This window comes from Bos indicus x Bos taurus, chromosome 23 (assembly GCF_003369695.1).
Source record: "Bos indicus x Bos taurus breed Angus x Brahman F1 hybrid chromosome 23, Bos_hybrid_MaternalHap_v2.0, whole genome shotgun sequence".
Taxonomy (NCBI): Eukaryota; Metazoa; Chordata; class Mammalia; order Artiodactyla; family Bovidae; genus Bos; species Bos indicus x Bos taurus.
In genome coordinates, this window is record NC_040098.1 from 31883427 (window position 1) to 31896257 (window position 12831).

At 36.0% G+C, this 12831-nt stretch overlaps 1 protein-coding gene across 1 annotated transcript; it reads right to left on the reverse strand.

Moving 5' to 3' along the window:
• Positions 1 to 5064: 5064 nt before the first annotated feature.
• LOC113881495 (olfactory receptor 2B2-like) lies at positions 5065 to 6027 on the reverse strand. The gene has a single exon (XM_027524507.1). It carries the CDS (start codon positions 6025 to 6027, stop codon positions 5065 to 5067), a length of 963 nt encoding a protein of 320 aa, XP_027380308.1.
• Between the last annotated feature and the right edge of the window lie 6804 nt (positions 6028 to 12831).

The window sequence follows — 12831 nt, forward strand, 5'->3', positions numbered from 1 at the left end:
TGAGTGCCGAAGAGTTGATGCTTTTGAACTGTGGTGTTGGAGAAGACTCTTGAGAGTCCCTTGGACTGCAAGGAGATCCAACCAGTCCATTCTGAAGGAGATCAGCCCTGGGATTTCTTTGGAAGGAATGATGTTAAAGCTGAAACTCCAGTACTTTGACCACCTCATGCAAAGAGTTGACTCATTGGAAAAGACTCTGATGCTGGGAGGGATTGGGGGCAGGAGGAGAAGGGGATGACAGAGGATGAGATGGCTGGATGGCATCACTGACTCAATGGACGCGAGTCTGGGTGAACTCCAGGAGTTGGTGATGGACAGGGAGGCCTGGCGTGCTGCCATTCATGGGGTTGCAAAGAGTCGGACACGACTGAGCGACTGATCTGATCTGATCTGAGGGTAAAAACGTTCTTAATCCTCTTCACTGAGTATCCCTGTTAACTGACAAGTAATGATTCTCAGTAATTTGGTGTGTAAATAAAACCCTTTCATTGACTAAGTGGAATATGGAGTGAACAAATTTATTTTCTCACATTAAAATTTTTCTAAAATTTTCTACCTTTTAATATATCATTAAATGTTGGATACTGCAGAGCTTGAGCTAATTGTATAGACTCTTCAAACCAAAATAAAGAAGAGAAAAATGCCACAAGTGCAATAAATGTAAAATTTTAACCAAAGAAATACTTATACTATCTTTTGATAATTAACTATCAAGAAAGTTTGAGATCAGTGAAAAATGACTTAAACAATTGAATTATATGTAAAAACACCAATGAATTTTCCTAAAATTAATAGTACACAATAACACAGCTTCTAAAAGTTGTGATATTGCCCACTAATATTTACTAGATGTTTTGTTCACTAGTCATTCCTTCAACCTCTCCCTATCTTAGTAGAGCATGTCACCATGTGGGGATCCAATCATTTATTGGGTGGTGTATAAAAGACTGAATTTGGTGTGTGAAAGGGTGATTTAGAATTGTCAGAATATAATGTTTAAAAGGGCTAGCTGTCTCAAATCTGAATTACAAGGAATCCCTTCACATAACCTGAGACACAGTATGCTCATCTTATTAAAATAGGGACTATCAAATCTTATAATAAACCATAAGATTAGAGCACTATTGATATCAATTCCAGTATTCCTGCCAGAATAATCCCATAGACAAAGGAGCCTGGCAGGCTACATCTATGGGGTGGCAAAGAGTCAGACACAACTGAGCAACTAAGCACACACAATATCCATTTCAGGGTTCTTGTCTGGATAAAATCAAATACAAACAAAAAAAGATAGTTGGATAGGTTTTTCATGCAAAATATATAATTTTATATCCTTAACAGTTGTTGTTATTGTTCAGACACTCAGTCGAGTCTGACTCTTTGCAACGCCATGGACTACAGCACCCCAGGCTTCCTTGTCCTTCACTATCTCCTGGAGTTTCCTCAAGTTCATGTCCATTGAGTTGGTGATGCCATCCAACCATCTCATCCTCTGTTGTCCCCTTCTTCTCCTGCCCTCAATCTTTCCCAGCATCGGGGTCATTTCCAATGAGTCAGCTCTTTGCATTAGGTGGCCAAAGTTGGAGTTTCAGCTTCAGCATCAGTCCTTCCAATGAATATTCAGGGTTGATGTCCTTTACGATTGACTACTTTGATCTCCTTGCTTTCCAAGGGACTCTCAAGAGTCTTCTCCAGCACCACAGTTCTAAAACATCAATTCTCTGGTGCTCAGTCTTCTTTATGGTCCAACTCTCACATCAGTACATGACTACTGGAAAAACCACAGCTTTGACTATCTTAACAGTGAATTATGGAAATAATATCAAAACTGTCTCTGTCTCCAGGTTGCCCCTTTTGTCACATTAGCTCATTACTCTGCTTTAAGTACTGTGAAAATGAAAGAAGCCTCATTTAAAATGGAGTTAAGAATGGGACTTCCCTGGTTGTTTAGTGGTTAAGACTCTGTACTCCCAATGCAGCGGAAATAGGTTCTATCTCTGATCAGGTAAGATCCCACACAGCGCAGCCAAAAAATAAAAAAATGTAAAAAGAAGCACTAAAGGAGGAACTCTCCCACATGTACCCCTCAACACATTTAATGAAGAAAATCTTCAGAAGCTAATGTTACTCTTCATTTTTCATGGCATGATGGGCTACATCACCCTGAACATTATAGATAATGTAGTAGCTTGAATGACTTCCCAAAAGATATGTCCACCTCATAATCTCCAGAACTTTGGATGTTACCTTCAGTAGCAAAAGATGTGATTACTCAAGGATGTTGAGAAATTTATGCTAGTTTACCTGGGTGGACTCTACCTGCCATCGCATGTGTCCTTATAAGAGAAAGGCAGAAGGAGATTAGACTGAGGCACACACAGAGGAGGAGATATGAAAACAGAGGCAGAACTGAGAGTGATGCGACATGAAGCATGCCAGTAGCCACTAGAAAGCAAAAAAGACAAGGAACAGATCCCACCAATTACCCCTCCCGTGTCCCCCCACACACAGCTTCCAGAGGGAGCATGACCTTACTGACACCTTGACTTTAGACTTTTGAGCTCCAGAACTGTGAAAGAATAAATTTCACTGTCTCCTTTATTTATATATTCCATTTTATCACAAATTTTATCTTCAGGAGGTTGTTTTTTATATCTAATCAAATTCTCCTAATTCTTACTGACTTAGCCACAGACTTCCTGGATCAGGAATGATCTTATAAGTCATGTAGTCCAATTCCTTCTAGAACTGAAAATCTTGTCTCCACAGATATATTTATTCATTTAAACTCTCTCTTTTTTTTTTTTTTCCAGTGTTGACTCTTATACACTGAATCACAGTAGCTTCCACCTAACTCTTCCCTTAGAAGCCACAAGAATCAATTTCTACATGATATTTTTCTAAAGGCGTGGTTATATCTATCATTTTCTCTGTGTCTACATTTATTCTTTGGTGATTCACAGATGGTTATGACATGTGATCTAACTACAGAAAATTTATAAAGCATATTTTAAAAAGGAAAAGCCTTAGGTAGACTAACTGAGTCTCTATTTTATATAGATTTCCATTTTCCCATATTGCCAGAAATGTAACTATTTCATCATGGTATAATGTAAATTTTATTGTGAATCCCTTTTTATATAATACCAACTTTATTTTTACCCATTAATATGAATCCTATCCTTCACAGAACAGACAATACTCTACATGACTGCCCTTAATATGCGTGAAGAGAACTATTGCATCAAACATCGACAAAGCATTTTCACTCCATGTTAAGTAAACCTAGGCCTTCAGTAGTTCTTCAAGAGACATGATGTTCTGATTCCTCATTTCTCTAGTCATTATTCTGCAGAGGCATTTTGGTTTTACAATATATGTATCTCTCAAAATGTGAATCCTAGAACAGAAGTCAGTGATTTGTATGTTTAATTAACAACAGTTGGTTTAAACTGGCTTCTCAGCCTGAATTCCTTATCTGTGGTGATCAGGGTGTCCTCCTACTTCCAGATGTGGAGAGTGTACCTTTCACATGAGAGATTTGTTCCCTGTTTTCCGGGAGAGAGAGGAGGGTCAGAGTTTCCTCCTTGTATCTGCTGCTTCTCAAGCAACTTCAACTCAAAATAATGCCATTGTGATATTTTAGGAGGTGGCCCACCCTGAGCTCCAGGACTGGCAAGACATCTTTATTCATTTTAACCATTAGCACAGCAGTCCTTAAAGTGCAGTCCCTGATCTGCACAACCTGAGAATTGATTAGAAATGCAATTCCCAGCCCCTCCCTCCAGACCTCCTACTTTAGAACTCTAGGAGTGTAGGTGGGTTGACTCCCAGGGATCTTGGATTTTAAAAGCCCTCCAGGTGGTCTTGATGCAAGTTGAAGTTTTAAGATCCACCATGTTGTGTCAGAAAATTACACTGAGGCAGAAATGTACCTTGTTACTGTAAGGTATTCAAAGGAAACAAGCTAATTGTGTTTCTTAGTTACTGTATTTTCTGTTTTTGGATTTAGTAGAAGAAGTAATTAGAAAAAGAAGCAGTTAAAGTTATTACAGTGGAACTATTCATCAGTTCAGTTCAGTCACTCAGTCATGTCCAAGTCTTTGTGACCCCATGGACTGCAGCACGCCAGCTATTCATTAAATCAGCCAAAAACCAACTCACAGTGTGCAAATATTTTTCTCAGCACTTTGATGAGCTCTGAAGGCCATGTGGAAGAAGTATAAATTATAATCTATGGTACCTAAGGGAGCTAACATAAGGTTTTCTTCTTACACAAGAAAAGTGCATTGAATAAGCAATGAATGTCATTATATACTGTGCTAGTTTTATGATTTAGATTCTAATTGCTTTAAGGCTTAAAAGGAGACAGATAACATAGATGGTAAGGGAATCATGAAAAAAATTCCAATAAAGAGTGTGTGATTCAGGTCTAAAATGTAGCTACAAATTTATTTGGTAGATGGAATAGGATAAGATACTTCAATTTAGGATAAATGGAAAGTATAGACATGAGAGAAGATCCAGATAAAACTGTGGAAGTAAAATCATTGTGGAACCCAAATATTGTGTTGATGTGGGAATAGTGTTAAAATTTAAGCTATTATCATTAACTTTATATCTATAAGAGGAGGGGGCTTTGGATGGCTTTATGGACTTCTGTTCTGTCTCCTGTAATTAAGAAAATATTTGTGGTGTGTGTAAGCATATTTGAACGTGTATAAAAATTTTATGTTTCCTAAACTTTTATTCTAGACTCACAGAAGTTTAAGAATCTTTACCAAGTACACAAACCAGTGTTATAAAGCCTGAGACTTTAAATATTTCAAGCTTACACTATTTTAGGGGATCATAATGCACCAGTTCTCAGGACTTGTGCAATGACTATAGGTAGACAGTAGGAAATAAGTGTAATTTTTTGTCAGTGACATTTTATTTAAAGAAGTTCATGATAATAGTTCTAACAGTAGTCAGACTAAAGCAACTTCAACATATTTCATTTAACTTTAATTAAATTAATTTTATTAAATTTATTAAATTATTAAAATAGTAAACTTTAAGGCTTTAACAAGGCCTATCACTTGGATATTTCTTGATTAAGAGAATCCTTGCAATCAGCCTCTTAAATGCACCCTTTACATCTTTGTTCCTAAGTGTGTATATAAGGGGGTTCAACATGGGTGTGATGATTCCATAGAAAAGGGATACCATCTTTCCCCGATCCTTGGAGGCAGGGGATGGTGGTTGCAGGTACATATAGATAGCAGTGCCATAAAAAAGAGACACCACTATCAAATGGGAGCCACATGTTCCAAATGCCTTTCGCCGACCTTCCACTGATTGTATTCTCAACACTGCTTGGACAATAAAAGCATATGATATCAGAATGAGTGTCACAGGTATTAGAAGGAATAGCACACTGATAAAGAATAGTTCAGCTTCATTTGCTGTTGTGTCTACACATGACAACCTGAGCAGAGCAGGAACTTCACAGAAGAAGTGATCCACTTCATTGTGGCCACAGAGTGGCATCTGCAGGGTCAAGGTGGACTGCAATACTGAGTTGCTAAAGCCACTAACCCAGGACATAGCTGCCAGCTGGAGGCAGAGCCTTTGGTGCATGATGACGGAGTAGTGGAGAGGCCGACAAATAGCTACAAACCTATCAAAGGACATGACAGCCAGGAGGAGACATTCAGTGGAACCCAAAGCCAGGAAAATGAAAAGTTGTGCCACACAGCCGCCGTAACTAATCACCTTCCTGATGCTGCGTATGTTTACCAGCATTTGTGGAACTGTACTTGTGGTGTAGCAAAGGTCCAAGAGTGAGAGATTGGTAAGAAAAAAATACATGGGGGTATGGAGCTTGCAATCCAGACGGGACACGATAATTATTGCTAGATTGCCCAGGATGGTCAAGATATAGGAAATCAGGAACACCACAAAGAGTGGAAGCTCCAGCCATGGTCGATCTGAGAAACCTAAGAGGATGAACTCTTGGGGGATACTCTCATTGATCCTATTCATGTTAAATGGTCAGCTCTTGGTTCTCTGGAATATAAAAAGTAAGTTAACAAGCACATTTATTTACTGTCAGTTATAAGCATTTTGCTAATAGTTTGTATAAACTTATAGAATGATGCTATTAATAATGTGAAAATATATTGACAAAAATATACATATTTATCTTTCCAAGTATTTCAAGTGTTTCTATTTTTAAGTGTATTAGCAAAATAAATTTCAAAAATTTTAAAGTATCATCAATTTCTGTATTCATAGAACTTATTCTTTATAAAATATCAAAATTTGATCTTTTGTTATTCTGTAAATTCATTGTTCTCACTTTTTTCTATCCTGGGTACCTACTATTAGATAGATATAGACACAGTTCCTGCCATTTGAATTCATTCTCTGCATGCCTGCTGAGTCACTTCAGTTGTGTCCAACTCTTTGCGACCCCATGGACTGTAACCCGCCAGGCTCCTCTGTCCTTGGGATTGTCCAGGCAAGAATACTAGAGTGGGTTCCCATGTCCTCCTCCAGGGGATCTTCCCAACCCAGGGATCGAACCCACATCTCCTGCGTCTCCTTCTTTGGCAGGTGAGCTCTTTACCCCAATCGACATCTATTTTCTCCTAATGCCAATGAGATTCCCTGTTTAAAAATTGTGTAAATTAAAATTAATTAAAATTGTGTAAATTTCACACCCCTTCCCCCCAAAAGAACATGTAGAAAGTATCAATAATGGACACAACTGAGAACATATATATATTTTTTTATTTTAGAAGCTCAGAATTCATAAGGGATTATTTAATAATCTGGAACTGGACTTGGGCTCATAGGCTACCTTGACTAATTAGTTACATTACACTGGGAATGTTTCTTATCCTCTGATCTTCATGTTCTTCACTTGTGAAAATAATCCTGCGTTTTTAGGTTGTCTTGATATAAAACATATACACATATTATTTAGTCTAGACCCTGGCCCTTAGAAACAGAGCAGTGTGGATGAAAGAAGTTAGAGTGTTTCAAGGTCTCTGAGGTTGCTCAGAGAGGAGTTACTTATGGTTTATAAAACTATAAATTTTCTAAGTTTACCTGTGAAAGATGGTTCTGCCAGTTGAAAACTCACCTTCCTTTTTCCTCCTTAGCCCCCAAACTATCAACCCTCAAAGTAAGGATCCTAGTAACCACCTGCTGTGAAGTATAAATGTGATTTTTCAGTGAAAATTGGCTGGCATAGTGCCTGGCACATAGAAACACAGTTATGTTAGTCAAAGTATGATAGTGATATGGGAACTCTGAGACACTTTGCCCAGTCACTTCAGTCATGTCTGACTCTGAGATGCCATGGGCTGTAAGCCTGCCAGGCTCCTCTGTCCATAGAATTCTCCAGGCAACAATACCAGAGTGGGTTGCCATGCCCTCCTCCAGGGGATCTTCCCAACCCAGGGATCAAACCTGCATCTCCTGTGTCTCCTGCATTGCAGGCATATTCTTTACCTCTGAGCCACACAGGAAGCCCTCTTGAGATGTTTTAAGCAAAAGCTATTCAGCGCCCTGAATTTCCTAAAACTGCTGATATGTCAGTTCCACCTGCTAAACATGTATTCATCCTGAAGAAATCTTAACAGGACACTCTAAATTATTTTATTATTTTATCAATATCAGAATACAAAATTTCATGATTATTCAGGTTCATTTGAAAGATAGCAATGTGTATTTTAATTTTGTTCTACTTTTTCTGGGACTACTAGTCCCCTAAAAATGGCTTTACTCTCATTTGACAAAAACTTTGAGAAACATAGTCATAGATATAGACGTAAAATGATGTTTAAATGTATCTTTAAATGAAAAAAAGTAGTTACTGAACATTTGTATAGCATAATTCTATCAATTTATAAAACAGTATTTTACACATACATGCATAAAGATACTAATACATAAATTTAAAATTACCTTGAAGTATACAGAAGAAAGTGTTACTCCTGAGAAATGGGGATGGTGGAGAGTAAGCAGAATTATTTATAAATTTATGTGTTTTTTGTTCTAATTTTTAAAAAGGAGACATTATTCTTTTAACATTAAAAAAAAAATCTTCACTTAAAATTCCATGGGCAGGAGAGTCTGGTGGGCTACAGTGCTCGGGGCCACAGAAGTTGGACATGACTGAGGGACTGAGAGCACACACACACACACACACACACACACGCACATATCAATTTACTCGCTGTATTTAACTCTCAGAGCAGCATTGCTTTAGTTTAATACTTTGATCCTCATTAGGGTGCAGATCTTTGCAAGAAAATTAATTTTTTAACCTCCTCATGTTTTCTTAAAATTATATCTGAATCTGCAAGGAGTTTTTCTAAGGAATGGATTGGGGGGGGGTGGTGAAGGGCATTTTGAATTTTATTGGGGAAAAAAAAATGTTGCCAAGGAATGGAGGAATCAGGTTAAACAGCATAAATGGCCTCAGTAGAGAGATTTCACACAATCCATAATTTCCTTGAGTTGCATAAGTGTTGAACAGATCCACTCTGGTCCATGTAACTGGGATGAATGACACTCCCCAGTTTACCCAGGACTGCTGCGGTTACTCCTACTGTGCTTGCAGTTTGTTAATAGAGCCACTTTCATTCTCAGTATTCCTGTTTGGATAAGGTGCAGTATCTCTTTAAATGTAATATTGCAGAATGACACAATTCTTTTTTTTTTTTTGTATCCTTATTTTATTTTATTTTTTTAAATTTTATTTTATTTTTATATTATTGCTCAGGAGGTATCTCATCATGGAGGACATTGCATGTATTTTCTTCTCTCACATGGGCAATGTCCTTTCCTGACTGATCCTAGATAGGATGTTACTTCCTGAAACTCAGTCAAGGAAGTCCTCTCTATGGAAGATTACAGAAGAGGGAATCAGTTAATTTTATTTTAATCAACTGACCCCTCTCCTTCTGAGATTCGCTACTTACAAACATGATAAACTGCTTCTGCATCAATATGATATATTAGTTCACATATCTTGTCATATGTAATATCTTCTCATATCCTGTACTCAGTGAGGGCACAGTAAGGGGGAAAATATTTATCACTCCAGCACAAAGCACTGGAGCAGAATGAGATCTACAGATGGTGGAGCCAGAAAGTAATGAGGAAATGGGAGATTTCAGAGCATTGAATTCTTGTATTTTGCTTTACTCTTTTTTTTTTCTTTTGTCCATTCACTCACCTTTCAAACACACAGTAACCTCAAATGTTTATCCATTCTTGAAAGTATATCTTTAGACTAAGTAGTTGTGCTATCATTTTTGCATTTTAGAAGTTTTAAGTAATTTGAATTCTGATTCATATTCCCAGTGTTAGGACTGAAGTGTTTATTAACAAAACAAAAGAACAAAAACCTAGGAAGTCCTTATCTGCTTCTCTGAAATTATATCAGACAGGCTCCTGAGTACTACCTGTGGACATCTCTATAATTGCTTGCAATTGTGGCTAATTCCTGAAAGGCCACTGAGAAGATTCCTCTGCTTTTGAGTAAACATACATTGCCAGAATCTCAAGATACTGTTCATCTCATTTTGAGTGGCATTCAAGAGGGCAGCAGAAGGAAACATTTGAATTATGAGAGATATCAAGGAGATCAGAAAGGGAGTATAACTGAGATAATACAGATGTTACTGGAAGTTGATAGAAGGAGTTTAGAAAGCTGCTGATGAGATATTAATAAATTTTATCTGTGATGCATTAATCTTATATCTATCATCTCTGTACTGAATTCTCTTATCCCATATCTGACCTTGAACATTCAAAAAGGTAAAGTTCAACAGTCTTGGAAGCATCATTTTAAGCAACACTATGGAAAGAGACTTGAGACAACAGAATTAACAAGAATTTTAGTCCCCAAATAGCCAGTAAATCATTGTATAATAGAACAAGTTAATTAATAGCTTTGGATATCAGTTACCTTCAGTAAGACTATAGGAATCCTACTTTCCTTTTAGCATGAAAACTGTTTACTGTTACATTTTCTTAAATTATTTCATATCCCTATAAGGTAGGCTTCCAAATACCACATAGATACCATATTCTTCCAGGAGTAAAAGGATGAATATGCTTATGTTAGTCAAAGTATGATAGTGATGTGGGAACTCAGAGACACTTTGCCCAGTCACTTCAGTCCTGTCTGACTCTTTGTGACTCAGTGGTCTGTAGCCCACCAGGCTCCTTTGTCCATGGGGATTCTCCAGGCAAATATACTGAAATAGGTTGCCATGCCCTCCTCCAGGGGATCTTCCCAACCCAGGGCTCAAATCCAGGTCTCTCATATTGTAGGAGGATTCTTTATTGTCTGAGCCACCAGGGAAGCCCAAAAAGATAAATAATAGGAGTAATTTTTCACACAGCTAATATATTGTAGATTGGCTTATCAACACAAGGAAGTTTGTCAAAAAATTTTTTCATTTTATTAAGATTAAATTTGCAGGCAGGAACTGAATTTATATGCTTAGAGAAATTACTTTCCTCAGGTCCTGGAGCTAGTAAATAACAGACTAAAGATTAGAACCTAAAACCGACCTGCTCTAAAGTTCTTATTTCCTTTAGATTTTACAGATATGTTCAAAATATATTTGTATAAAAAACATTTGAACATATTTGTACATAATATATAATATAATTTGTATGTACATGTGTAATATATTCTTAAAACATATGATTAAAATATAAACTATATCACATATAAAATATATACTTTTACAAAATATATAAAAAGATTTTTAGAAGCTGAAGCTAGATAAATCAGATTTTTTCTAACAGATAAGTTGTTGGTCTTTTCTGAGATCTGAAATATAAACAGTCCATGAAACACATGCTTAGAATTCTCAAATTTTAGTGTCATTTTTTTGAAATATATGCTACTTACCTCCATCTTAAACATTGGTGATAGATCAATTTTAAGTTCAAAATAGGACTAATTTAAAGTGCACAGATAAAATGACGTCTTCATATACTATTTAGCTGTATAACTGATTTGATGAAATTCATTCAGCTTCTTTTAGTTACACTCACAATGTAGCAAGTCATGATGTCTCCATTCAGAGTTAACTGGAAGATAAGAATGAAGTATTACAGACGATCTGAATGATGTTCTGGCATCACTTTTAATTAGTGCATCAACTGCTGTTTTCAAGTTTGTTTTTTTTTTTCCAGCTAGTTTTTCAAAATAAATGTGCTTTCTCTATCAATATTGGTATTTGTTTTGGTCTCTGGCAGAGATCTCAAACACTGAATTGCAAGAGTCTTCCCCCATAGTTTATAGCAAATACCCAGTGGGAAGAGAGAAAGAGGACAGCTTTATGAAGTGATATTCCTCTTTCATCATTGATTTACTCAGCAAACTCTTTCTCCAGGGACTGAATCCTCAACTTTGTCTAAGACAAAATGACAGTGGGGACTAAAATATCTTTCAAAGACAGTTTGGACTTTCTGTTATTGAATTGGAATTTGTTTTCTAGTCTAAAGTTACTTACTTATTTCTCTCATGAAGGAATTTTTATTCTGTGTGTAAATTTTCTGAGAACTCATCTGAGGTTATGCTACCAATCCTTTGATTTGTGTATCAGAAAATAGACTTCAATTTAATTTCTCTTAAGAAAATTGCCTAACTTGGTTTATGACACATTTTATGTAAATCAGTTTTAAAGAGTTTATGTAGAACCAATATATTCTATATTTTTTTATGGATTTTTAAAATTTCCAGGCTTAGTAACCAAGTTCTTCTTCAACTCACAATTATATAGATTGTCTTGTAATTTAAATGTTTTATATTATAGTATTTATTCTGGCCAAAATATTATATTTCTATTTTTATGTGCTATCATATTCAAGTTCTTTTCAATTTCTTTTCCAGGTGAGTAGATTTAGAAGACACATATTTATAATTCTGAAAAAAAGATTATGATTTTAACAAACATGGGAAAACCCCACAAATATCCCAATAGGAAAGCAATTATATGAATAGACAATTTGTTGTTGTTGTTTAGCCACCAAGTCATGGTGGACTCTTTGTGATTTAGAATACAAAATCCAAATGAACAAGATATATAAGAGTGTGACCAAATTCTCAAATAGAGAAAGATATATTAAAATAATGATGATAAATCTCTTCATACTCACCAGACTGGAGGCAAAAGAATTGAATTTTATTGCCAATGAGAATGAAGGAAAAGTGCTACTCACAGATTACTGGTGGAAATTCAAAGAGTTACAAGTTTTCTTGGGGAAAATATGGCAATGTCTTCTAAAAACTACATAAACTCTCAATCTAGTGCTGTTATTCGCAGGAATCATTCCCCTAGAAAGGACAAATGAACAATAATGTTTGATGTAGAAATACTTTAATGACCAATGATGAAGAAAAATATATGGTCCTTTGATAGCAAATTTACCATCTAATATATTCACAGAATGGAAAATATTCATTCATCTGAAACAAGGAATTATAGCACTAACACATGTCTTGGAGATGTTTTCCTGAGGTTTTGCTGAATGAGGAAATCAAAAATGCTGAAACAAATACATTACATAGCCCTACTTTTATAAACCAATAATTTAAGACACTGAGATATAATTTTATTATGTATTGTGTGTCAGTATGAGATTACATGAGAAAATATCTAGTTTTTTTTTTAAGAATAATAAGAATGACTAATTCTTAACATTATAATCTAAATAACATGAACATGAATGATCTGGAAAGGGGCAGAGGGTAATATCTAGAGGAAGATGGGGCATGAAGTAAAGCTAGAAAAGAAACAAATTGAGACT